Below are 24143 nucleotides of genomic sequence, written 5' to 3'. Positions count from 1 at the left end.
GTTAGATCATAAACCAGGTCTGAAGAGGCTCCTTTTAAGGTGCTCAGCTGCCTTGGAACAAACAGCTTTTTATGACAGACACCCACAGGGCACAACAGCCGGTCAGGAATGGCCAGTCTTCCCAGGCCAGTAGCCCCTCCCCTCTGGGAGCCCAAGTCCCTAGCTCAGATTATAGCTCCACTTGTGCGAGAGCATGGGGGCGGGGTATACATCTACATCCACTAGTGTGTCTGTGTGCTCTGCCCAATCCAGTGTGCAGGTCTCCATGGTACACAGTAGGTGTGCAGATGAGCAGTCGGGGCAAGAAGAAGCTGGGACACAGCAGAGGTGGGGTAGCAAGCAGGAAACACATGTTGGGTTGATTCTGATTCTGATTCTGAAGGCAGTTTTGTATTGGGGAGTGCTGGCTTGACCCTGGCAGGTGGCCTAGGGCACAGAAGAGGCCTCTCTGTACCCAGCTCGGAGACTGTCTCAGGCGCCCAGTGACACTGATCAAGGACGGGAACCCCTGTGTCCCCTCCCCAGCACTAGAGTGACTCTCTACACTGACACACTCACAAGGACACATCTCTGTCACACAGCCCAGTAGTGCTGGCTGCTGCTGACATTGGATAAATTTGTGTGATTCCAGGGCCATAGCTGGATGCTCAGAGCCCACAATCTCTTTAAAGGCTGGGCTGAAGGCATCAAAGCAGATTGATAGAGGGACCACAAAGAAAACTAACCTCACCAATGCAAACACACCAGGACATAGGTAAGTAATTTTAAAAGGGGTTGGGTTTGGGGAGGGGCAGGTAAATGGGTTCAAGAGAAAAAAATTTTCCTAAAAAACAAAACCCACCAACCTTGAAAACACATAAAGCAGAACTGCCACCACAACCTAGGCCAGGCCTGCTGCTGCCAGAGTGCTTAGCGTGGCAAGGGCAGGGTCTGTAGTTCCCTGAAGACAGTTTAAAGGATGTAGTGGACCCAGTGTGGGTCAGTGAGCAGCCTGTGTGCAGAGTTCCCTGCAGACACCAGCCTGTAGAACCCAACCCAAGGACAAAGAGCAGAGGCTTAAATGACCCTAAGTCGTCTTACAACATTGTCATGTACTTTGTCTAATTTATCAACTGTTAAACATATATACTTCAATGGTTTGTTATTTTAAATTATGTGTACATGTATGTCTCTGGAGTATGTACACATGAGTGCAGGTGCCTTCAGAGGCCGGGATGGGGGCACTGGAAAGGACTGGGAATTACTGGGAATCATGTTAAGGATTGTGATCAACTTCATGCATTAACTTGACTAATATGGTACCCAGTTATTCGGCCAAAGTGGACATAGTGGTACACATCTTTAATCCCAGCACTCAGGAAGCAGAGGCAGGAGGATCTTAATGAGTTCAACATTAGCCTGATCCACACAGTGAGTTCCAGGACAGATACATAGAGAGAGCCTGTCCCAAAAGAAACAAAACCACCCAACAACGACCTCTAAAACATTTGGTCAAGTATCATGGATGTTTCTATAAGGCTGTTGTCTGATGAGATTCTGTTTAAGTTGGTGGGTGCTGACCCACCTCCAGGCAGGGGTGCTTCATGCCCAGCCTGTTGCAGGGCTGAGACAAGGTAGGCAGCAGAGGTAGGGGTGGGATTATGCAGGCAGCAGGTTGCATTTGACTGCAGCCCTTCGCTGAATCTCCACCCTATACCATGCCCTGAAGGCTGTGGACTTGTACCTTAACTGTGAGCCAACTGCTTATAATAAATCCTAACTGTTCCACTTCTTGAGAATTTGGGCTAGCAAGTGCCACAAAGTGCTGTAGTTCTGTTAGAGACAAGTGGCCTTTTCTCAAACACACCCAGCAAAACACAAATTGAAAAATCAATACAGGGTGCAATATGCAACAAGACTCAGTGATATGAAGTCAGATGGCAAGTAACCAGGGCATCAAAAACCAGCACTGGCTTCTGAGGGGGTTTTATATTTTTTGTACTAAAAGCACTTTTATTTACCTGGGAATTCAGGAGAATTACAATACTTTGCCAAGTGTGGCTAGACTTCAGGAAGTCCTTCTAGTCTGTCCAAGCTAAGGCAGGATGGCCATTGCCCTGGGCTCTGTGTAGGTGAGGCCTCCAGAGGGCATGGGGTCCTTCACTCAGCACCCTCCTCAGATCCAGAGTCAAAGCATTCCTGGGTAGATGGGATCAGAACCCAGTTCTCCTCCCCAAGGACCAGGATGGGCAGCCACTAGAAGTGGGAAAGCTTCCAGCTGAAGTATCCTGGCAGCCACTATGAAAGAAGTCCTATGGTGACAGGCAAGGTTGGCTAGCCTTTGGGGAAGAAGTACTTCCTGCCTCTGGGCTGAGCATTCTTTGAAGCAGCAGGAATCAGGGTCAGCAGGGGACACAGGGTCTGGCTGGCTGATTCCCTGCAAGGCCAGGAAGTTCCCAGGAGTGCCCACTTGGGCCAAATCAAACAATGGGTCTTCAATCTTGTCAGGAGGATGGGCTGGCTCAAGGCATTTGGCTTTGGAAGTGCTGTGACTTGCCTGTGTGTGGCAGGCTGTTCAAGGCAGAGGCCACGCATCTCTGGCTCAGCACCCTTCAGGAAGTGGTGCTGCTACCCTGGGGACCTTCCATGGAGGCCTGCTTGGCAAGGACTTGATGATCTCTGCACAACAGGGAGCTGGGAGACAGGGTGTTTTCAGGGAACTGAAGAGCTGGTCCATTTGGTGAACTCAGCCTGAGCATGGCCTGGGGTTGCCCAGTGTTCTCATCTCACCGCCCTGGATGGGGGCACAGGCTTGTCCCAGCTGTCCCATCACGGCATGCCAGCATGTCCTGAATGAGGGAAGGAACACATGAGGTGCTAGAGTCCCAGGCAAGAGGAAACACTCCCAACGTTACCCCTACCCCATGTTGAGACACCCAGGAAAACTGATTAACAGGTCAGGGCTAGGCTGGGCTTGTACCAAGGCTCCTCTAGACAGACAGTGCCCAAACCAAAGAGCGGTCTGGCCAGCCAGGCTCCTCAGGCCCTCTCTGTCACTAGATTCACAAGACCCCTGCCAGGATGGGTGCCCTAGGTTTACCACATCTATCTTGGGTCATCTGCATGGCAATCAGGGCATCCTCCACCCAGTACAGAACATAGCACCAAGCAGCAGGACAAAGCCAGGGCTTCTTGTTAGGACACGGGTTTTCAGAGGAGCCCCACCACCATCCTCACTCCTTGTGCCCTTGCTCTGGTTTCTCTGTGAGGATAGCTGCTGGTCTCACCTGGTCGCCTGGGAGCAGCGCTTCCTTACACATAATCCAGAATCTCTGTCTCCATCTCATTCTCACTCCCATCTGAAGGCTTGAAATCCTCCTCCTCCTCTTCTTCTTCTTCTTCCTCCTCCTCCTCCTCCTCCTCTCCAGACTCAAACATCAGCTGTTCCTTCCCACGATCAGCCTTACCTGTGTTGGAGAAGAGAGCTGCACAGGAAGGAAAGAAGGCTGTGTTCCAACGCAGGCTTCCAAGGTGGCCTTCGAGCCCCTCCACTGTGACAGGTAGTTGGCTCAAGCAGTGAAGTAGCCACAAAGGAGAGCATGAGGGAGGGCGGGGACCAGAGGGTGTGGTGAAGCCGAGTAAGGCATGTTTGAATCCATTTTCTAAGGAGAACCATGAGCAGCCTGGGTCCCAATGCACCTCGAGGGACATACACCACTATTCCCAGAAAAGCTTCAAAGCCTTGACTGGGCTCCCAAGAGGTGAAGCCTACACTACACTCTAAACCCAGCCAGGAAGCCTGCTCTTCTCAGATGCCTGCTACCCAGCTTGGAATGAGTCCTTTGCAAGAGCTTTTCATTGCTCTTCCGGTCCCCTTGTAGACCCCTGCCTAACAAGTACCTCACTTTCCAGTGCCCCCAGGGGTAGCTCAGGCTTTGTTTTGAGAAAGGAGCTGGGGAATGCAGTGCAGAGCCATGAGCCACACAGCCCCATGGGAGGGATAAGCAGAGCTATCCTTCCTGCACTAGAAGGCAGCATCTATTCCCTCTTGTCTACTGTTCAGTGTCATAGCTGAGTCCTGGCTCACAGACCTTCCTTCCAGCATGGATAGTATGAGGGTCCCTGGAGCTTTTTGTCAGCTTTTGTCAGAGGCTTCCCTGCACAAGTGGCTCTCACCAGGCCTCTCAGAGCGGATGGTCTGTAGAATCATGAGTGACATGGTGTCCCTCAGGTGATCTGTGGTCTTGGGGAGGCACCACCCATCTCTCTCTGTGCACACAGTCTCTGTTCCATCATTGCGGTGAACAATTTTCTGCAACCTGTGGGCAGAGGAAGCTGAGTGGATAGAGCCCGGGACAGGGCTTGGTGGTGAGCTTATACAAAGCTCCAGAGTGTCGCTCCATGTGTGGTGGCTCATGGGTTAGTCCTAACACAGGTCTCTGGGCAGGGGGGTTGTGGAAACAGGATGCCAGTGGGAGACTCTTATATGGACTCTGTTTAGGAAACATTACTCAGACAGACGTCTCAGAGGTAGTGAGTAGTGAAGAGCTCCCAGCTGGGTTCACTCTCCTGCTAACAGTCAGGCTTCCCCTGGGTCCCGCATGCTGCCTCGTGCTGCCTTGTGCTGCCTTGTTCCCGTTAGTGCTGTTGCCCACTCTTGGTGGTTTTTAGCTGTAGCTGAGAACAAACAGGCTGAAGGTGCCCAGGATCAGGAACCACGGCAATCAAGGAGCGAATGCTACTACCAAGCAGGGTTGCTTTCACAGGGCACAGTGCAAGCCTGTGGTTGTTGCCAGGAGCCTTACAGCCCACATCCAGCAAGACTCAAGGCTGCACCCAACTCCCAGTGGCCTAGTCTTCCTTAAGAGCTCAGCTGTAGAAGAGCTGCAGCGAACACTCCTCCTGAGCCAGTTCTAGCCCGGAATCCAGGCGCCATCCCTGGGCACAGGACCCCCATACATACTCCTCCACATTCAAATCACACAGCTGGTAGAACATCTGTCGATAGGGTGGCAGAGCCCCTTCCCGGAAGATGTAGACCGAATCCTGAGGAAAAGAGGGAAGAGATGGAATGGCTGCAGAGTACTCCAGGTCTAACAATGCTGAGGACACCCATGCTGTGGCTTTCATGGAGGTCTAAGGGGTTGGCTTGTCCCCAGGCCTAGGGTGGCCAGCAGATGTGGAGAGAGCAGGCTCTCCCTCCCCAGGAGGTACTGGGAGGGTGGAGGCAGTCAGACTCTCCTTAGTTTACAGCATGGGACTGCCACCAACCTGAGCTGGGCTCTTCCTTCTGCACCTTCCAAAGGAGCCGGCTGGCACCTCACCGGCCGTTTCTCCTCACTCACTCTACGGTCCCAGCATGCTTCCTTGGCCGATTTTGGGGGGGTGGGGGGAGGCAGGGTTTAATGAGTACCATTTCCCCCTTTTTCCTCTTGGAATATAGCCCTAGAGTCAAGAACAAGGCCCCAAGACACTGGTGGCCAAGGCATGATGGCACTAGGGGAAAGCTGTCTTCTTCATGTCGCCTGTCTCTGATCAACATATTCTGACACAGCTATTTGAGCAGGGTCTGCAAGGTAGATACTAGCTTGGCCTCTCCCAGGACCATGGAGGGGTCACGAGAAGTGTGGGCATGTACTAGCTCCTGCTGGGTGGTGCTGATGAAAACCTGAGCCCTGGAGGGCTGTGTGCATCCCATCCTGCATCTTACCCCACAGCTGGTCCCCAGATGTTCTGGCTTGGCTTGTGCTCATGTCTATGTCTGACCCCCCCCCACACACACACACACACATCCCAGCAGCAGTGTAAGCCTCAGGGAGCCAGGCTCCCCAGGGGCAGCTGCACACATTTGCTGTGGTCAAATTTCCCTCTCCAGGACGTCTCACCTCCTCTCTGCCCACATGGCCCTAATTCCCCATGATCTTGGGTAGACAGCACCCCAGGTTCTCTTTGTTTCTGGAGGGACCTGAGGGGTGAGTAATGCAAAGGCACTGGGTAGGGAAAGAGCTGAGTCAAAGACCCTTCCCAGGGTCATTAAGAAGTGCCCAGCCCCGCAGTGACCCTCCGGCCCCACAGTGACCCTCCATCGCCCTACCTGACCGCCCACTGGAGCTGGAGGGCACTCACCTTGAGCTTGTACTTATTGTAGGTCAATTTCCGTGGGCCATCAGTTCCTGACGGGCCCAGGCCCTGCTTCAGGTCATTCATGGTGACAGGCTGGTTGGCTGCATGGAAGCAAGGTAGTGCTTTGGTAGAATGAGTGGGATCACCCCACCTGACCGTCTGCATCTGTCTGTAAGGAATGGCCAGCAGACCTTCCCATCCTGTTGTCCAAATGCCCACCTCCCTTGACTGTCCCGATGTAGATGATTCAGCCACTTACATGTCTTCTTGACAGTGATGGGGAGGCTGTAGTTGTATGTGCTGCGCTTCGCTTTGACAGGCATGTCCCTGGAGCCATAACCTACATTCAAGGGCCATGTGTCAGAAGGAAGTGTGCCACACCCACCTGGGAAATGGTCAGGGATTCACCTTAAGGTGGCCAGCTCTGCCTACCACCTAAGGAGGAAAGGACACCAGCACATCCAGCAGCTCTCAGGTGCTGATATCCTTGTGTGGCTTCCCTGGGATCCTGGGCTTAAGTAGGACCCATGTCACAGTCTTTGCTTATAAACTAGAGGGTCACAGCACAGCCAGCAAAGAGCCAGCCTTCCATTTCCAAGCTCCTTTATGTTGTCCATAGACTCTCAGTGGTGGGAGGGGCTAGGGAGGATACAGAAATGTTTCTAGCCTAGTCTGTCCATAGGAATAGACTCAGTTTTTGAAGTCAGACTTTCACTATGTAGCCTTGATTACCTTGGAATTCACTATTAAGACTGCTGGCCTTGAACACACAGAGATCGAACTGCTTCTGTCCTGTGAATGTTGGGATTAAAGGTAGGTGCTACTATGCCCTGCTGGAAATAGGTTTTTTAAAAATAAATAAGTATATAAATATATATACACACACACCATACTATAATTATGTTATATATAATTATAATACATATAATATATATGTTTATGTGTATATATGGTATATGTGTGTGTGTATGTGTATATACATGTAAATGCTGGTGCCAGTGGAGACCAGAGGCATTGTATCTCTGGAACTGTAGTTACAGCCAGTTGTCAGCTGTCTATATGGATGGTGGGAATTCAAGCACAGTCTTCTGTAAGCAATGAGCTCTTAACTACTGGGCCATTCCTATTCCACCCCAGAATAGAAGAGTGCTAGAAATGGTGGCTGGAGAGGTGACCGTGCAAATGAGAGAATTCAAGTTGGGATTCCAGCATCTCCACAGCAAGACGGACACCCAGCATGCATGCCTACCAGTCCCGGCTCTGGGTGTGTGTGACAGGGACAGGATGGCTGGGGCTTTCTGGCTTCTAGCCAGCTGAGAAAATGTGAGCCCCAGGTTCACGAAGAGCGTCTGCCTCAAAGGACTATGTGAAAAGTGACACAAGACAGCTGACGCTTGTCTCTGCTCTCCTGCACGCACATGTGCTGATACTCAAGCACACAGATACAGACACTAAGTTTTTGTTTTTTGTTTTTTGGTTTTTTTTTGGTAAGGACAGTGCTAGAAATGGTAGACACAGAGACAAGGACAGAAATAAACTTATTTTACCGTATTTCATTCCACAACGGATTCGAAAGTCAAGGACTTGATAAATCTTGGCATCTGGGTGTTTTCGAGGGTCATAGCCAAATCGAATCCACAAGCTTCTCCATGGGCCTGTTATCTGGAGACCAAGAAGGTACTGAGTGTGAGGTCCTCTAGTACGTAGGTGGGACCAAGCCCTACAGTGAGGCAGCAGGACCCACCCCCTAAGCTCTGAAACATGGCCTTAGACCCCACTCTTTGACAGAGTTCTATGGGGATAAAGTGAGACCAGGAGTTTCTACCACTGTTTCTGGTACCCAAGGCACAGTGTGACAACTGTCCTTTCCATGAAGAGCCCTACAGTGAGACTTAGACCTCGTGTTCAGTGAGAGATGGCAGCTTTCCAGACTGGAACCCAACAGTGCCCCTACCCGTCATCAACCTCTAAGGTCAGGTTCTATGCTGGCTCCCCTGGCAGGTAGGACCCCCTTCCTTCTCAACTTTTTGGACGCTCTGTACCACCTTTACCCCTGCCCCCATCTCCATCCTCTCCTGGGAGTAATTGAGGATGGACTTCTTCCACTAAGCCCCATACAGCATGGGGAGTTGAGTTGAGAGGTGCTGTCACTAAGAGGCCTGGGCTTTAGGCCTCAGCTCTGCCACTCATTGGCTGCAGAACCAAGACACGCCATGTCAACGCCCTGAGCCCAGCTTTCCCTCAGAGATAAAAATGGACTCTTGCTGTCACCTCCATGAGGAATGAAGGCAGTGATATGTAGTCTCGCCTGGTGTCAGGCCCTCAGGAATTTCTCACTACAACATCACTATGCACGAAAGGCTTACCTATGGCTCACATAATTCTTCTTCCTTTAAAGTCATCCGCACACAGCCAGATTAGAAGGTTGTGGTGGACCTGGGGGCTTTGAAATCTTTCTGTTTCTTTTTTGTGTTCATGTCTTGGTGTGTGTGTGCACATGTGTTGGTATACGTGTGTGTGTGTGTGTGTGTGTGTACCACGACCTGCCCAACTCTACCTATGCAATGTTGGGGTTCCAGGCCATGCTACCATAGGGGTGCTGGGCATCCTCAAGCTGGTATAGCAAGCACTTTACCCACAGAACCATCTTTCCAGCTCTATAACTAGGTTTTTTTGTTTGTTTGTTTTTTGTTTTTCAAGACAGGGTTTCTCTGTGTAGTCCGGGCTGTCCTAGAACTCACTCTGTAGACCAGGCTGGCCTCGAACTCAGAAATCTGCCTGCCTCTGCCTCCCAAGTGCTGGGATTAAAGGTGTGCACCACCACTGCCTGACACCCCCCCCCCTTTTTTTTGATAACTAGTTTTAACAAGTTGTCTCATGGTGCCAGGTGCCAGGGATGCTAGGAAGTACATATGCCTTCTGTTACCATGGCTCTAATGTGTGCCACCAGGAAACACACTGGTGGGAGCTAAGATGCAGGTGAGACTAGACTTACCATGTAATAAGCCATATAGGGAAGCAAGATCTTAAGCTTGTCGGGATGGACACTGACATTAGACTTGACAGCATTTCGTGACCAAACGGGACGGATGTCAAAGAGCTGAGGAAAGTCAAGGACAGTCTGAGAAGAATGCTAACAGCAACTGGCTTCTCCCATCAGCTGTCCCTTCCTCCCTACCCCAATCCCTTAGAGGCGTGGGTTATACATCTTGGACGTGACGTGCAAGAGCAACTGTGCAGTGCAGGGGATCCTGACCTGACATGGTTCACAGCACAGTGGAGCACCAGGGCTGAGCAAGCATGTGCTGAAACCCCAGAGCCCCGGTCATTTCTAACCTGGACGGCAAGTGCTGGGGACGGGCCTTGAAGGAAGTGAAGGGGTGGGCTGGTCCTGGGGAGGGCTGTACAAGGCACTGGGAGCCAGAACAGAGATGAGCCACAGGGAAAGCCTCAGTAAGGGCTGCAGTCCCTGAAGGACCGTCCTTGAACAGGCTGTGACTTCAGCTTCAACACAGAAAGCACCCCCCCCACCCCCCAAGAACCCACTGTTGAGCACTGTGGACCCAGCAGAGATCCAGCTACTGTCACAGAGCACTGGAAGCCAGAAGGTAGTGCAGTGTCTTGGGACATTTTTCTAGCTACACCCAGGGTGAAGGCACCATAGCCTGGCACATGGCCAGTTTCCATGGGTTTGCTACAAGTAATTGCTCTGCACAGGCCCTTAGACCCAGCTGCACATTCAACCACATCTCAGCAGTGACCCATCTCTGGCACCCTAAAGGGCTTTTAAAAAACTCTGGGGATCGTTTTCAACTTTGGAAATGTAAGACTTCTGAGCTTCTGAGCACTCAGCTTTGCATGTTCCAGACAGCACTTGACTCAGCACAGTGACTCCCAGCCCTCTTTAGTTTACTTACATGACTTTGTCTCACTGTCAAGCCCCAATCTCACTCTGCCGGCCAACTACCCCTGCTCCTGAAGTCATAGGCTGGGCCACTAAGCCCAGCTTCTGACACAGCTTTTAGATGTAACAGCTGGAGGTTAAAATTTCTGTGCTAAGCAGCCAGTGCTAGAACAAGCAGAGCCAGCCACAGTGGTGTACTACCAGCAGGCTAGGTGGGGCACAAGCCTCACCTTCCTCAGCTCCTCCTCCACCTTCTGATCTATGGGGTTGGTACAGGCCTTCTTCCATGTCTGGACTGCAGCCTCCAAAGGCTGTTCAGGTACCTCAGTATCCTCAAAGTTGACAAAGATGGCATTGTGGGGGCGCCGGGCTCTACTCAGTCCAATCAGGTTCTCCCCTGAGATGGTGGGATTGTGATAGCCTTCTCTGTGGACAAAGAGATAGACAATTAGACTACCATCTAAGGCACAGGCCTGGCCAGTGGGGCAGAGAATCCAGCAGGTCTCACCAGTAGACCATTCCCACACGCCTTTCTCTGGATGCAGTGGAGGGGACTCCAGCACTACCTACTGGAAAAGCATGTGCCCTCAGGCTTCCATCAAGGGTGAGACAGGGCCTATGACTGCTGCCTGCAATGGCTCAGGGAAACTGTGGTGCCAACGGCCCTAAGTCTCAGAGCTGGTGTATGGGAAAGAACATCATTGAAAGGTTGGTGGTCTCCCAACCGCAACTTCATCTAGCCCCACACAACCCCAGCCAGCCAGCGCAGAGCAGCACACCATCAAAACGTCCATCAGCTGCATGTGGACAGGGTTGTGGACTCACTTAACTCTCAAAATGGTCCTTCAAGGAAGGAGTTTCTGAGGAAGTACCTGAGGCTACCCAGATTAGGAAATGTGTCCAAACAGCATCTGCTAGGAGCTGGGCCTTAGCCCCAAGAAGCCTGGCTGCAGGCTGGAGAGATGGCTCAGCAGTTAAGGGCACTGACCGCTCTTCCAGAGGTCCTGAATTCAATTCCCAGCAATGACATAGTGGCTCACAGCCATCTGTAATAGGATCTGATGCCCTCTTCTGGTGTGTCTGAAGACAGTTACAGTGTACTCACAGACATAAAATAAACAAAATCTTTAAAAAAAAAAAAAAGAAGAAGAAGAAGAAGAAGAAGAAGAGGAAGAAGAGGAGGAGGAAGAGGAGGAGGAGGAGGAGCAGCAGCAGCAGCAGCAGCAGCAGCAGCAGCAGCAGCCTGGCTACCACTCTCTGAGCCAACTGCTCTTCCACCCAGCAGACAGTGACTTGGTCCAGAAGCATCTGACAACACAGATGAATGAAAAGGATGCAGTCAGATGGGATCACCAAAGCCCAGAGGGAAAGCTAGGGTCCTATCTGTTCACCCTATAGTGTCCAACACAGGAAAGACTTGTGTCAACTGCACCCTGTGTGCTGGTAATGTGCCCTGACCTCTTGTGTGTGAATGGGAGGGTTGAGAGGTGGGTGAACAGTGTTTCTCATACACAGGGGCAGAGATCTATACTGTCCTTAGTTTGCTATAAACCTTAAAAAATAGGTTTTTGATTTTTGTTGTTACTGTTGTTGTTTTGAGACAGGGTTTCTCAGTGTAACCCTGGCTGTCCTAGAACTCACTCTGTAGACTAGGCTAGCCTAAAACTCACAGAGATCTGCTTGCCTCTTCCTCCTGAGTGCTGGGATCAAAGGCATGCACCAACACAGCTGGCTAAAAGAAGCAGTTTTAAAACCCACGCACAAATTGTGTACATGTGCCAGCACAGAGCCTGCTCCAGTGGATGGCTCCTGAAGCACTTACAGCAACTCCCTCACTCTTTTTAAAGATTTACTTATTTCATGTCTGTGAATACACTGCATGTATATGTATACTACTATATGTCTGTGCGTACACTGCCGCTGTCTTCAGACACTCCAGAAGAGGGCATCGGATCCCATTTCAGGTGGTCATGAGCCACCATGTGGTTGCTGGGAATTGAACTCAGGACCTCTGGAAGAACAGTCAGTGCTCTTAACGGCCAAGCCATGTCTCCAGCCCAACTCCTTAACTCTTTAAGGGTAGTCGTCAGAAACAGCAGAATCAGAGACAGTAGTATCAAGACCCCCGACGCACACATCCTCAGCTTCAGCAGTTACTGCCATACATAGGCCCGTGCTTCCCCCACACCAGCCCTACCCCCGCAGCACCGCAAGTGCATTTTACTGTGTATCCAGGATACCACAAGCCCATCCCCACAGTCATCCTCTTTTTATGTGTATTTGTCTGTTTATGCAACATGTGTGTGAGTTTTGAGGAGGCCAGAAGTTGTAAGCCACCTGATGTGGGTGCTGGGAACTAAACTCTGGTCCTCTGTACAAGAGCACCAGACCACTGAGCCACCTCTTAGCCCCTTTTCCCTTTTACAAAAACAATCTGCTGCCATGAATGCGTCTGGACTAGAATTCCTAGGCTCAAGCAATCCTGCTCAACCTCATCTAATTTGCACTTTACCCTACTTTTCTCCATGAGTCCTTATCAACTGTAAACTTAAAAAACAAATAACAAGTAGTTTTCACATTGGCAAACAAAATATGAAACAAGGGGTCAAGTCTGCTTTTTTCCAAATGTGCCTTTCAGGTGCCATCCCAGGTAGGTACAACACTATACTGCTTTAAGGACTTTCTCCCTGAGCCCCAACACCCTCAAGAAGGAAAGTAGGTGGCTGGCCTTCCTTTCAGAGAGGAGCATCAGGGAAGGGCCTCATAGCTGCCTCTGGTTAGCTCTACTGACCACAGTGACCCTAAATCTGTGGAGAGCTGCTGGTAGGAGCAGAAGGGGCTCAACACCCTGCAGCCTTCCCCCTGCAACCCCAGCCTATAGGACACCCAACCCCAGAGGGTAGATAGCCAGACCCTCCTTCCCCTGGCTGGCCAGCCATGCCCCCAAAATCAACAGTGCCTGGGAAGAAAGGCAGGTTCTTTCCATGTGCTGGGAATCTGCTCAATCACATAAGGAAGAAAAAGGGTCATACCCATGGGCCCAAAGACAGCTGGCACCAAGCCATGGCCTACTCTAGAAGTGTGGACAGCTGCCTACCAGCCCCTCTGTGCAGAGTGCAGCCCAGGGGCTTTACTGTCTTCTGTGTAGTGTTTTCCTACTACAGGTGTAAATTACTTTGTGAGAGGACAAAAACACATCTGAAATTTAACTCTCAAAAAGCAATGAGGCAGCCAGGCATAGTTGTGCAAACACACACACACACACACACACACACACACACACACACACCAATTAGATAAATAAATGTAATAGGAAAAATGTTAAGAACACGGCAGTCATACCAAGGGCAGGGCTCACATTCTCCCACAGGACAACATACATGTGTCCTCTACTTGTGAAGGGTTTGTCAGAGAGACAGTGGTACTTATGCTTCTGTGGCTGACTCTTTTCATAACACTTGTTTCTTCTGAACAAGCACAACTTACTCTCATAATGAGAACAACCGGCAGAGGATGGGAGAGGGATAGACCAAACAGCCCTGGAAGACGGCAACAAAGAGCACCACGAAAGGCACTGAAGCTTCTCCCTTTTCTTGAGACAGGGTTTCTCTGTTTAGCCCTGGCTATCCTGGAATTCACTCTGTAGTCCAGACTGGCTTCAGACTCAGAGACTTGCCAGTCTTAGCCTCCCAAGTGATGGGGTTCCCAGGCACTGTTGATTTTGGCTTTTGTTTAAGTTACCTCAGGGTGGCCTTAGAACTCATGACCCTCAACTTTCTGAATGCTGGGATTACCAGTGTGTGAATCTATAATCCCAGTTTTACTATTTGAGACAAACTCTTTGTTGCCGAGGCTAGTCCCAAGCTCTTGGGCTTATGTGAATGCCCTGCTTCGGCTTTCTTGATAACTGGAGTGAGGGTATATACTACTGTACTCCAGTTCAGTTGGGCTTTTTTCCCCAAGGCAGGATTTTCTCTGTGTAACAGCCCTGGCTGTCTTGGAACTGGATTTGAAGACCAAGGTGGCCTTGAACTCACAGAGATCCCCTTGTCTCTGCCTCCCATGTGCTGAAATTAAAGGCATACACCACCAAATCCTGCTCACAGCAGTTAGTTGGGTTTTTTGTTTTTTGTTTTTGTTGTTTTGTTTTTTTCGAGACAGGGTTTCTCTGTGTAGCCCTGGCTGTCCTGGAATTCACTCTGTAGACCAGGCTGGCCTCGGACTCAGAAATCCGCCTGCCTCTGCCTCCCAAGTGCTGGGATTAAAGGCATGTGCCACCACTGCCCGGCTCACAGCAGTTTTTAAAAGCAGGGAACAATACACTTTTTGGGATGAGATCCAAGCTTGCTGTCACAGCCTAGGGGTCTTAGCCCTGAATTAAAATGGCCCCCATAGACTCATATTTGTATGCTTAGTCACCAGACTATGGATCCTTTTGAGAAGGATTTGAAGGATTAGGAGGTGTGGCCTTGTTGGAGGAAGTGTACCATTGGGGGGTGAACTCTGAGATTTTAACACACATATACACTGGCTTTGGAGGTGGCAGCTCCTCATGCCTCCTCTGCACGGGCTTCAGGTTTGGTCTAGAATGTTCTCTCTGAACACTTTCTTGCCTTGTTCCTCCATCACTCATTTCTACAGCTGGCTCCTTAATGTCTCCCTGAGCCCCGGCCACCCTTACAATGTATTTAATGCACTCACCCATTTGCTCACATTCTGCCCGGCTTCCCAGCCTCCGACTCAGAACAAAGCCTCCCTGCCATGTCATCTATTGGCAACAAGCTCCAAGCCTGGGTCACCTCAGGACTCTATCAGAGCTTCAGTCCTACCTCATCCAAAAATGGCCACCTGGACACCTTCTGGACCCTCCCAGGCCTCTGCTCTCGCTCACACTACCATCTGTTTTTACGCTACAGTATCTGTTCAAGCACCTGCCCTTTTGCAGCGCAGAACCCACCATGTGCCACGTCAGCACTTGAGCTCAACCTTCTGAAGACTGTGCACAGCCAACAGAGTCTCCTCAAGGAACACCAGAGACTGGCTGGCTTTCAAGCTGCTTTCATCTGCTGCTTTATTTGTGTGCTGACCTGCTTCCAAGGTTCCCTCCGCTGGGTCCCAGCTATTGGGAGCACTTGGCCCAGGGTCCCAGGAGAGAACAATGCCAGCCAAAGCACTGCCCTGGGAAGCACACAACACAATAAGAAAGGCTGTCTTTGTGTATATAGTTTTAAAAAGGTAGCAGGCATGATGATGCTACCCTATGACCCCCAGCACTTGGGAAGCTAAGGCCAGAAAGGCTGTGAGTCTAAAGCCAGCCTGGATGCTGCAATATGCTCTGGGCCAGCCTGGGCTACAGAGACAGACCCTTTCTCTAAACATCACAAGCATGATAGTAAGAACAGTGTGAGACTAAGGACCAAGCAAGGCTCAGGGACTGGGCAAGGCCAGGCTTCCCATGGGGCCTGGAGACCCCTGTCTCATCTGCACCCTTTATAAATGGGGATGACAGAAAACTGGCAAACTGCTGGGAGGCGAGACCAAATGTGGGCTCATACTTCCCCACAGCTGGTGGCCATTATTAATCTCACATTGAGAATATTCAAATTAATTTCTTCAACATTAGTCAGTCCTGGCTGTTTTGTTTTTTGTTTTTTTTTTTTTTGAGATAGGGTTTCTCTGTGTAGCCCTGACTGTCCTGGAACTCACTCTGTAGACCAGGCTGGCCTCGAACTCAGAAATCCGCCTGCCTCTGCCTCCCAAGTGCAGTCCTGGCTTTTATACAAAGGAATTCTTCCTCCTCTGTGCCAATGTGCAGATGCCTCCAGAGAAAAACCCACATTTGACAATGCCTGGGACCTGCCTTTCCAACAGCCCCACTCTGTCCAGACTGTGTAAAATTAACTAACTCTTCTCACTTGAGCTGCATGTGGTCTTAGTTGGGACAAGAGATGCCCACTGCTGACTCTGAGACCCGTGCCCACTGCTGACTCTGAGACCCTCGTGCCCATCGTCAGAGTGGGACCCTGAAAGGATGGCTTGGTTTCTGGTGGAACGCTGGCCGGAGAGAGCCAGAGACTCAACAGGTGTCCATGCCTGTGAGGGACAGCGTATATTTTGCTACGCTCCCATACTCGAGGTTCCTAACACACACTCTAAGACCTCCATTTGATCTACTGTGCCGTTCAGTCATGTAGGGCAACAGGACAACACCCCCACCAGCCCCTCCACAGGTAGAAGGCATGACTACAGGTCTCAGGGCCTTGGGAGATTTCCATATTAATGAGACACCTAAAGGCCAGAGAATGTAGTCAATTAAGTATTCTTTCCCAGACCCTCCTCTTTACAAACGGTATTTAACTAAAGGCCTGCCCTGGGGGTGCAGGGGTGCATCTAGATCCATCTACCATCCTATGAAAGTAAACCCTTTTGGAACCCTGGACTTTCTCATGCTTTTGGGGCCCACAGTGGGGAACTGTGGAGAAGGTTTCAACTACTGAACCATGTCTAATCTCCTGTCAAGGACTTCTCTGCATTCCAGCCATGGGGACGGCCTATTCAACCAAGCTAGACGACCCTGCCAAGCGAGTGCCCGGTAACCGAGTCTCTTCCTGTGGGGCTCCTGTGGGGCGTAGTAGGGTCTTTTCTCTCCCTCATTCCTCTCAGCTGCAGGCCAGCCCGTAGCCCCTGCGGAACTTCAGACTGAGTTCTCTCCCTGCTTGGGGGCGCCCCCGAGGCTTCTCACAGCCCAGCATCCGCCCGGTGCCATGTGGAAGGGGGTCAGTCAAATTCCGGCATTCCAGTCTCTATGGGTGGAAACCACAACCACCCAACAGGAGCCCACGCCTAGACCATGTGTAAGCTAATCATCCCTGCACTCAGAACACAGAACACAGCTCGTACTCAGTGAGCAGGTTCAGGAACAACCAATGAGGATTCTGGGGTTTGAAGGGAGATTCCAGCAGATAGGTAAGTGCTGGAGAGTGCTGGCAGCTACCTCTAGTCATGTGTGCAGACAAGGAGACAGCAAGTGGGACAAACAAGCTGAGGTTCTTCAGGGAGATGGCAGAAGGCTCGGTTACAGAGCTATCTATAAACTCTGCTGGGACAGGAACCAGGAGGCCATGAGGTGGACAGAGGAGACAAAAGAGGCCTGGGTTAGCATGGGACATTTGTACATGGCATTTCACAGGTAGTGCCATTACTGGTGACTGAGGGTCCAAAGAGGCTTCTCAGAATGACCAGGGGATTAAAACCAGAGACCACTCTCGAGTCCCACTAGTTCACTGTATGTTGGGAATGAAGCCAGTGTATGGTCACCAAGCCACTGCTTAGGACACTCCCCTTCTGAATTTAATCCTGATGTCTCTGCCCCAGGCCTTCTGCTGCCCTGGGGCCTGGGTGAGAGGCTGTGGACTGCCTACCGGTGCTGTGTCTCAGGGCGATAGAAATAGTCCACAGGGGTGTCCAGCCTGGAGAAGATGGGCGGGGGGATGTAGAGTGGCAGTTCCTGATGGAAGAACTCCTCTTTCTCAGGCTTGCGCATGAGCACTCTGTCGTACATGGACACATGCTTGCCATCAGCTTCTGTGTGCATTGCCAAGTACTGGAAGTCAGACATTCCTGGAAAGACAAGAGAACAGATGGTAGGCTCTCCCTCAGGGTTTGGTGCTGCTGTGCTGACACCCAAACCCTCAGGGAGGTGCCAAGTGAGCTGTGCAGCGCCCTCTGATGGCTGTGCAAATTAGTGCAGTAACAGTGGCTTGGGAGAGAAGGGGGGGGGGTGTAGGGTGTGTGTGTGTGAGCCATGGAACAATAGGGAAGCCCAGGGAGCTAATCCATAAAACAAATTGCACCTCTGCTTACAATACAGTATTTCAGTCAAGCTACAGGGGCTGCTGGCCATCTACCAGGATGAGGTGCATCAATGCCCAGCCCAAGGAACCTCAGGTAGAGGTCCTATTCTCCCTTTGTTTCATGTTTGAGATCTGATTTTCCTGTAACTGAGGCTGGCCTCACAGTCCTCTCCTGCTCCTTTTTTCTCTTTGGACTCCCTTTTCTCACTAGTCTCTCCAGATTCACCCTTAAGGCAGCAGCTATAATCAGTCTAAGGAATACTGATCATTTGCTAACCACTTCCCATAAGCTCTTTAATAGGCGCCATCTCTGTGAATCTTCTCCAGAGCCTACTGAAATGCTGGCTCTGCAGCCCCAGCTCACAGACAAGGAGACTGAGGCAAAGGGAAGCTGAGGCACCTGCCTAAAGAAACTGGGGAGTGGGGGGGGAGTGGGGAGCGGGTGACTAAGAACAAGTACAGTGACACACCTGTGTGAGAACGTTACAGGGAAACTCACTACTGTACATGCTAACTTAAAATTTGGTAGCAAACTGTTAGGGCTCATCAGCCACAATCCCAAGTGAATGCTCTTTGGCTCTGCCTTTCCAGTAACGGCCTTCCTGCTTCCTCCCCACAGTCCCCTGGAAAGGGCCATTCTGAATGAGGATCCTATGACACTAGGCATCCAGTTCAAAGAAGCTCAGAACCAGAGTCAGCTGGGGACACTTCAGAGGGGATGAAGCCAGCAGTCATCACGACTTGATAGGAGGCAGGCAGTGTCACAGTGCTGCAGCGCACTGTTTGGGAGGCCGATGCAGAGCTCAATGGGCTTAGAGTTTAAGGACAGCTTGGGAGAAGGTTCCAAAACACTGCTGTCTCAGACTAGAGATCCAACCACTAGTCTGATCTGGCCCCACACAATGGTTTATCTTAAAACGGGAAGGTTTCTCACAGAACTCTAGATTCCTAGCTTTTCTCTCTCTTCTTTATTATTTATTTTTATTTCATCTGCATTTTACTTCATTGGTGTTTTACCTGAATGTATGTTAGTGTGAGGGTGTCAGATTCCCTGGAACTGGAGTTACAGACTGTCATGAGTCCTATCTGGTTGCTGGGAACTGAACCCAGGTCCTTTGGAAGACCAGCCAGTGCTCCCAACTGCTGAGCCATCTTTCCAGCTTACTAGCTTCTCTCAACAGTATAAAAGGCTGGGGCTGGAGACGAGATTCAGGAGTTAGGAACACTTCCTGATTTAAGTTCACTTCCCACACTTCCCACATTAGATGCTCATAACTGCCTGTAATTCCACCTCCAGGGAATTAGACTCTTTCTTCAGACATTTACAGGCACTTATGTGTGGAATGTTCACATATAAAAACAGAAAATAAACTCATAGAGAAAACCAGGTGTGGTGGTACACACCTTTAGTCCTGGCATTCAGAAGGCAGAGTCAGGCAGATCTCTGTGAGTTTCAGGCCAGCCTGTCCTACACAGAAAGCTTCAGGACAATCAGATCTATACAGAGAAACACTGTGTGCTGGCTAGTTTTATGTCAACTTGTTAGTCATCTGAGAGGAGGGAATTCAATTAAGAAAATGCTCCTTAAGATCAGTCTGTAGGCAGACCTGTATCCATTTTCTCAATTAGTGATTGATGGGGGAGGGCCCAGCTCATTGTGGGAAGTAACACCCCTGGGCTGGTGGTCCTGGCTTCTGTAAGAAAAGCAGGTTGAGAAAGCTATGAGAAGCAAGCCATGTACCTCACCATGGCCTCTGCATCAGCTCCTCTTCCAGGTTCTGCCCTCACTGCTTTTGATGAATTATTATATGGAACTGTGAGTGGAAAAACCCTTTTCTCCCCAAGTTGCTTTGGTCATGTGTTACATTACAGCAATAGTAACTAAAACTAGGACACTGTCTGAGAGAGAGAGAGAGAGAGAGAGAGAGAGAGAGAGAGACAGAGACAGAGACAGAGAGAGAGACAGAGAGAGACAGAGACAGAGAGAGAGACAGACAGACAGACAGAGACAGACAGACAGACAGAGACAGACAGATAGAGAAAGGGGAAAAGAGAGAGACAGAGACAGATAGACAGAGAAAGGGGGAGAGAGAGAAAGAGAGAGAGAGAATATGAATGAGAATAAATGTTGCAAAGAGTATACCCACAGTCCGTAAAGACTGTTGACTAAAGAGGCTGCTTCCACAGTGGGAAATGGCTGTACCTCAAGCATGGGCATACCCTACCCCACTTTCCATGGGCTCCACATGAAGCCCTGAAATCACCCAACACCACTAGAGATATACAGTTACCCTGGAATTTGTAAATCGTGGAGATGATGCCAATAATTTCCAAGTTGAATGTGACATGGGGGTGGGCCTCGTCTCCCAGGACACCTCTCCGACGCCTTGTTCTTTTCTGGATCCGGAGCAGCAGGCTGCTGGTACTGAAACGGTTAGCGCACACAGGATGGCAGTATGGGTCCTTGGGCCGGAAGTAGAGCTCCAGCCTCTTGGTAGGGTCAGTGTAGATCTGTAGCAATGCCAAGGGAGACAGGGGAAGCAGTAAGCAGCTGAACACCCAACAGAGCTCTGCTCCTCTTCCCACAATGCCCAGCCGATGGAGACCCAGGAAGGACCAAAGGCGCATGCTCTATTTCCAGCTCTTCATTCCCAATGAACTCTTTTTTTTTTTTTCAATTTACTCTTCTCTCATATCATATCCTGACTGCTGTTTTCTCTTCTTCCTGGTCTCCCAGTCCCTCCCTTCCACTTCCCCTCTCCCCAAGATCCACTCTTTTGTTTCCCTTCAGAAAAGAGCAGAACTCCCAGGAATATCAACTGAACATGGCATTACAAGACACAATAAGACTAGGCACAAACCTCCATATTAAGGCTGGACAAGGCAACCCAGTAGGAGGAAATGGGTCCCAAAAGCAGGCAAAGACTCAGCAACAGCCCCTGCTCCCAGTGTTGAGAGTCCCACAAGCACCCCAAACTACACAACTATAACATATATGCAGAGACCTAGCTCAGACCCACACATGCTCCCACATTGTCCCTTCAGTCTCTGGGAGCTCCCATGAGTCCTGGTTAGTTGATTCTGTGGGCCAACTAGGACTCATTTTTTAAACCCAAGTTTATTCATGTTTAAATAGTAAAGAGAATGAAGTCAAAGAGCCTCCTTCCAGTAGGTTATAAAGCGAGAGATAACTGCTAATTAAGTAAAAGCCATCACCTATCAAGTGCAGGACACAAAAGGACTCTCTTGGCACTACACCACAGGCAGGGTTACAGTCCTGTTTACTACCAAATAGACATGCTTTCAGAACTGACTAGGGTAGGGTTAACTATACCAAAAATTATCCACCTGCTCTAGGACTCAACTGATAGTTTCTGGTAGTCATTGCTTATTATTACCAGTAGCCTTCGAGGCCCCAGTTCCTTCTTCATAAAGAAACAAACACCCCAAAGAATAGTGTCTACCTCATACACGATACTGTTACAAGTATTAAATTAAATAGTGGCGCCTCCATGCGGCAGATGGCAAGAGAGGCATGCAGTGAGTGTCAGCCGTGCGTGCGTGTGTGCGTGCGTGCATGTGTGTGGACATGTGTGAGTGAACCAACAGTGTACATCGGCTCCATCCACTCATCACCCAGAAGTTTAACTCTTGACTCCCAGTACTCGGGACGGGCCTTCATGAAGCTCAGTAGCAAGCTAGGGAAAACAGGAAGGTCAAAAGAGGCCCCAGGTATGGAGAGAAGACTCAGAAGTTAAGAGCTGTTCCCAAGACTGGAGTTCAGTTCCCAGCACCTACACATTGGGTATAGTGCACAACTACCTGTAATCGAAGCACTAAGGTACCCAACACCCTCTTCTGGCTTTCACAATCACCTGTATACACAGCTAAAAATAAGGTTAAATTCTTAAAAAAAGCAGCCTCATTCCTCAGGCATCCCTTCTTATAAAACACACAACTCTGACCTAACAGAGCAGGGATGAGCCCAGACACGGCCTGGCACATTAGGAGGACTCCAGAAATCCAAGTAGAATATATGAATTATGGAGGACTGTCCGTATCACATAACCCTGGGGTAAGGGAGAATAAGTAAGGGAGAATAAGGACTCTCTCAATGTCATAACCTCCATCAGCTCTTTCCCACAACCATAAAAAAAAAAAAAATGGAGCATCAGCTCAGACTCTAGTTGTACTGGAATTCAATTTCCTGTCGTACCTGTAATAACTGTCTGGCTTAACCTTCTTACCTGCCCCCCTATCTGAAAAATGGAAAGAAAAATAGTATCTAGTTCACTAGGATATTATTAGGACTTTTGTTGTTTGTTCTTTTGAGACACAGTTTCTCTGTGTAGCCCTAGCTGTCCTGGAACCCGATCTGTAGACCAGGCTGGCCTTGAACTCAGAGATCCGCCTGCCTCTGCCTCCGTAAAGTCATTATTGCCCGGCTTCATTGGAACTTAACTAAATACTTGATAAACTTTTATAAAACGCGGAATCTGTACACATATTAGAACAGAGGTAAACAGGAGAGGTCCTAGCTCTGAGTTTACAGCCCCAGGGCCAAGTAATAAATGTAATACATGAACAAGTAATAAATGTATCAAACTGAAATCTGAGCGTAATTATCAAAGGAAGGAGCCAGATATTAACTGACAGAATCCACTTATGCTAAGATGTTCAGAGAAATCATTTCTAAGGAAAGACTCCAAGACTCCACAGAGCATCACTTTAAGTCCCTTACAGTTGTTCACTTGTAAAATGCAGATGTTGTCAGGTCCTGCCGTGGGGATTGCAAGGACTGTGGCATATAAAACTTTAAAAAGCACTTTGTACGTGTTTACCACAGAATACAATGTCAGCGAATTGTGTCACTTTTAGTTTCAACTACAAGTGGTGTGAAAGTTCTCTTTCCTCCGGTGCCTCGGTTTTCTACCGAACGCAATAAGGTCAGAGCAGCTCACTGTCCTGGGGCAGATGCTAAGCATGCTACCTACATTTGGAAACAGAAAGAAAACAATGCCTTGTTCACAACAGGTCCTAGAGCGTGCCTAAACTCTCCGTTGCCAAGGAAACGGCTCTCCCGCCCATTCCCGCGGTCCTGGAGTTTCCCAGGTCCTTACTCGAGAGACGCTTTCCTCGCCGCCCAGGGTCTGTAGCATCTTGGCCTCGTTATGCACCACACCCGGGTACTCCACGCACACCAGTCTCCGTTCCCGCCGCAGGTCCACAGGGATGGCGGCCTTCGGATCTGCCTCCGGCTCCGCCATGACTACTAGTCCGGTTCCAGCCCGCCGCGGTCCGTTCTCAAATGGTTCCTCGAGGCCTCACCTCAAAGGTTCCGCGAAGGAATTGTTCCGGTTCTCCTTACCTTTCTCTTCTCCTTAAAACAGGGAGACTCGAAGGCCTCCAGGAACCAGGGCGCCTCGGCATCTGTTTATTTTGCGACACCACAGAGGCTTGGAGGCTTTCTACCTTAAAATGAAGAGGGTTTGACAAAGGGGCGAGACGAGGGCGTATCCTACCAGCCAACCCAACCAGGACAAGCCAGGATTCGACCGGGTTCTTCCGGATATCCCGTCCAATGAGAGCTTGAAGGCATGCCCAAGGCGCTTTCTAGCCCGCCTCTCATCGGTGAGCTGTTTTTTGGCTGTCAAACAAAAAGCAGTCCACTGAGCCCTCTTAGCACATGCCCGTGTGTGCACGTATTTTAGGGCATGTATTTGAAACTGGATATCAGGGTCTCAGCAATGGAGAAGGCAAATTCTCTCAGTAGCCATTGGTTGGCGGTACCTCTTTATCTAAGGGTGGGCCCTTGTGAAATTTCCCACATGCCCACGACGTTGTTTAGGAGATCTTATTGTTGAGACTTCATGGGTGCAGCTTTCCCGCCCTTGAGGACACAGTATGCAAGACGGGATTTTTTCTCTCCTCTTCCCCCCCCCCACCCCCCATCTTTCTATGTAGCCCTAGCTGGCCTGGTACTCGCTGTGTAGACCAGGCTGCGTTGGACCTCACAGAGATCTGCCTGCCCCTAACTCCTGAGTGCTGGGATTAAAGTCGTGGGCCACCAGGGCCCATAGAGGGAATTCTGTGTGAGAATGGTGGGCTTGAGGCATTGGGCACCAAGTGCTCTCCTCACACCACACATACTCAAAGGCTTGAGCTTGGGGCAGGATGCAGGCATGCTTCTCCATTCATTAGGCAGCTACTAAACACCTCTGTTGTGTGGAGGAATGGATCAGAAAGGTGAAAGTGGATTCAGACGAGGCAGCCTGTTTGAGGCA

The 24143-nt window shown here is 50.1% G+C and overlaps 1 protein-coding gene across 2 annotated transcripts; it reads right to left on the bottom strand.

Annotated features, from left to right (window-relative positions):
• Window positions 1-1956: 1956 nt before the first annotated feature.
• Gtf3c5 (general transcription factor IIIC subunit 5) lies at window positions 1957-23428 on the bottom strand. 2 transcript variants are annotated; one of them, XM_028757145.1, is made up of 12 exons: window positions 22980-23428; window positions 20151-20370; window positions 17428-17626; window positions 10237-10432; window positions 9098-9202; window positions 7650-7764; window positions 6362-6442; window positions 6106-6203; window positions 4943-5025; window positions 4156-4298; window positions 3267-3464; window positions 1957-2828 (listed from the first exon to the last, which is right to left on the bottom strand). In XM_028757145.1, exons 1-11 carry the CDS (start codon window positions 23124-23126, stop codon window positions 3292-3294), a joined length of 1560 nt encoding a protein of 519 aa, XP_028612978.1. In that variant the 5' UTR covers window positions 23127-23428; the 3' UTR covers window positions 1957-2828; window positions 3267-3291. The 2 variants fall into 2 exon arrangements, with proteins under 2 accessions (XP_028612978.1, XP_028612979.1); XM_028757146.1 differs by having other exon boundaries at window positions 3267-3446.
• Between the last annotated feature and the right edge of the window lie 715 nt (window positions 23429-24143).

The sequence above is a fragment of the Grammomys surdaster genome, unplaced genomic scaffold, assembly GCF_004785775.1.
Source record: "Grammomys surdaster isolate TR1022 unplaced genomic scaffold, NIH_TR_1.0 126133, whole genome shotgun sequence".
Lineage (NCBI taxonomy): Eukaryota > Metazoa > Chordata > Mammalia > Rodentia > Muridae > Grammomys > Grammomys surdaster.
Note: the sequence above shows the minus strand (reverse complement) of the source record. Positions and strands in the feature narration are given on the sequence as shown.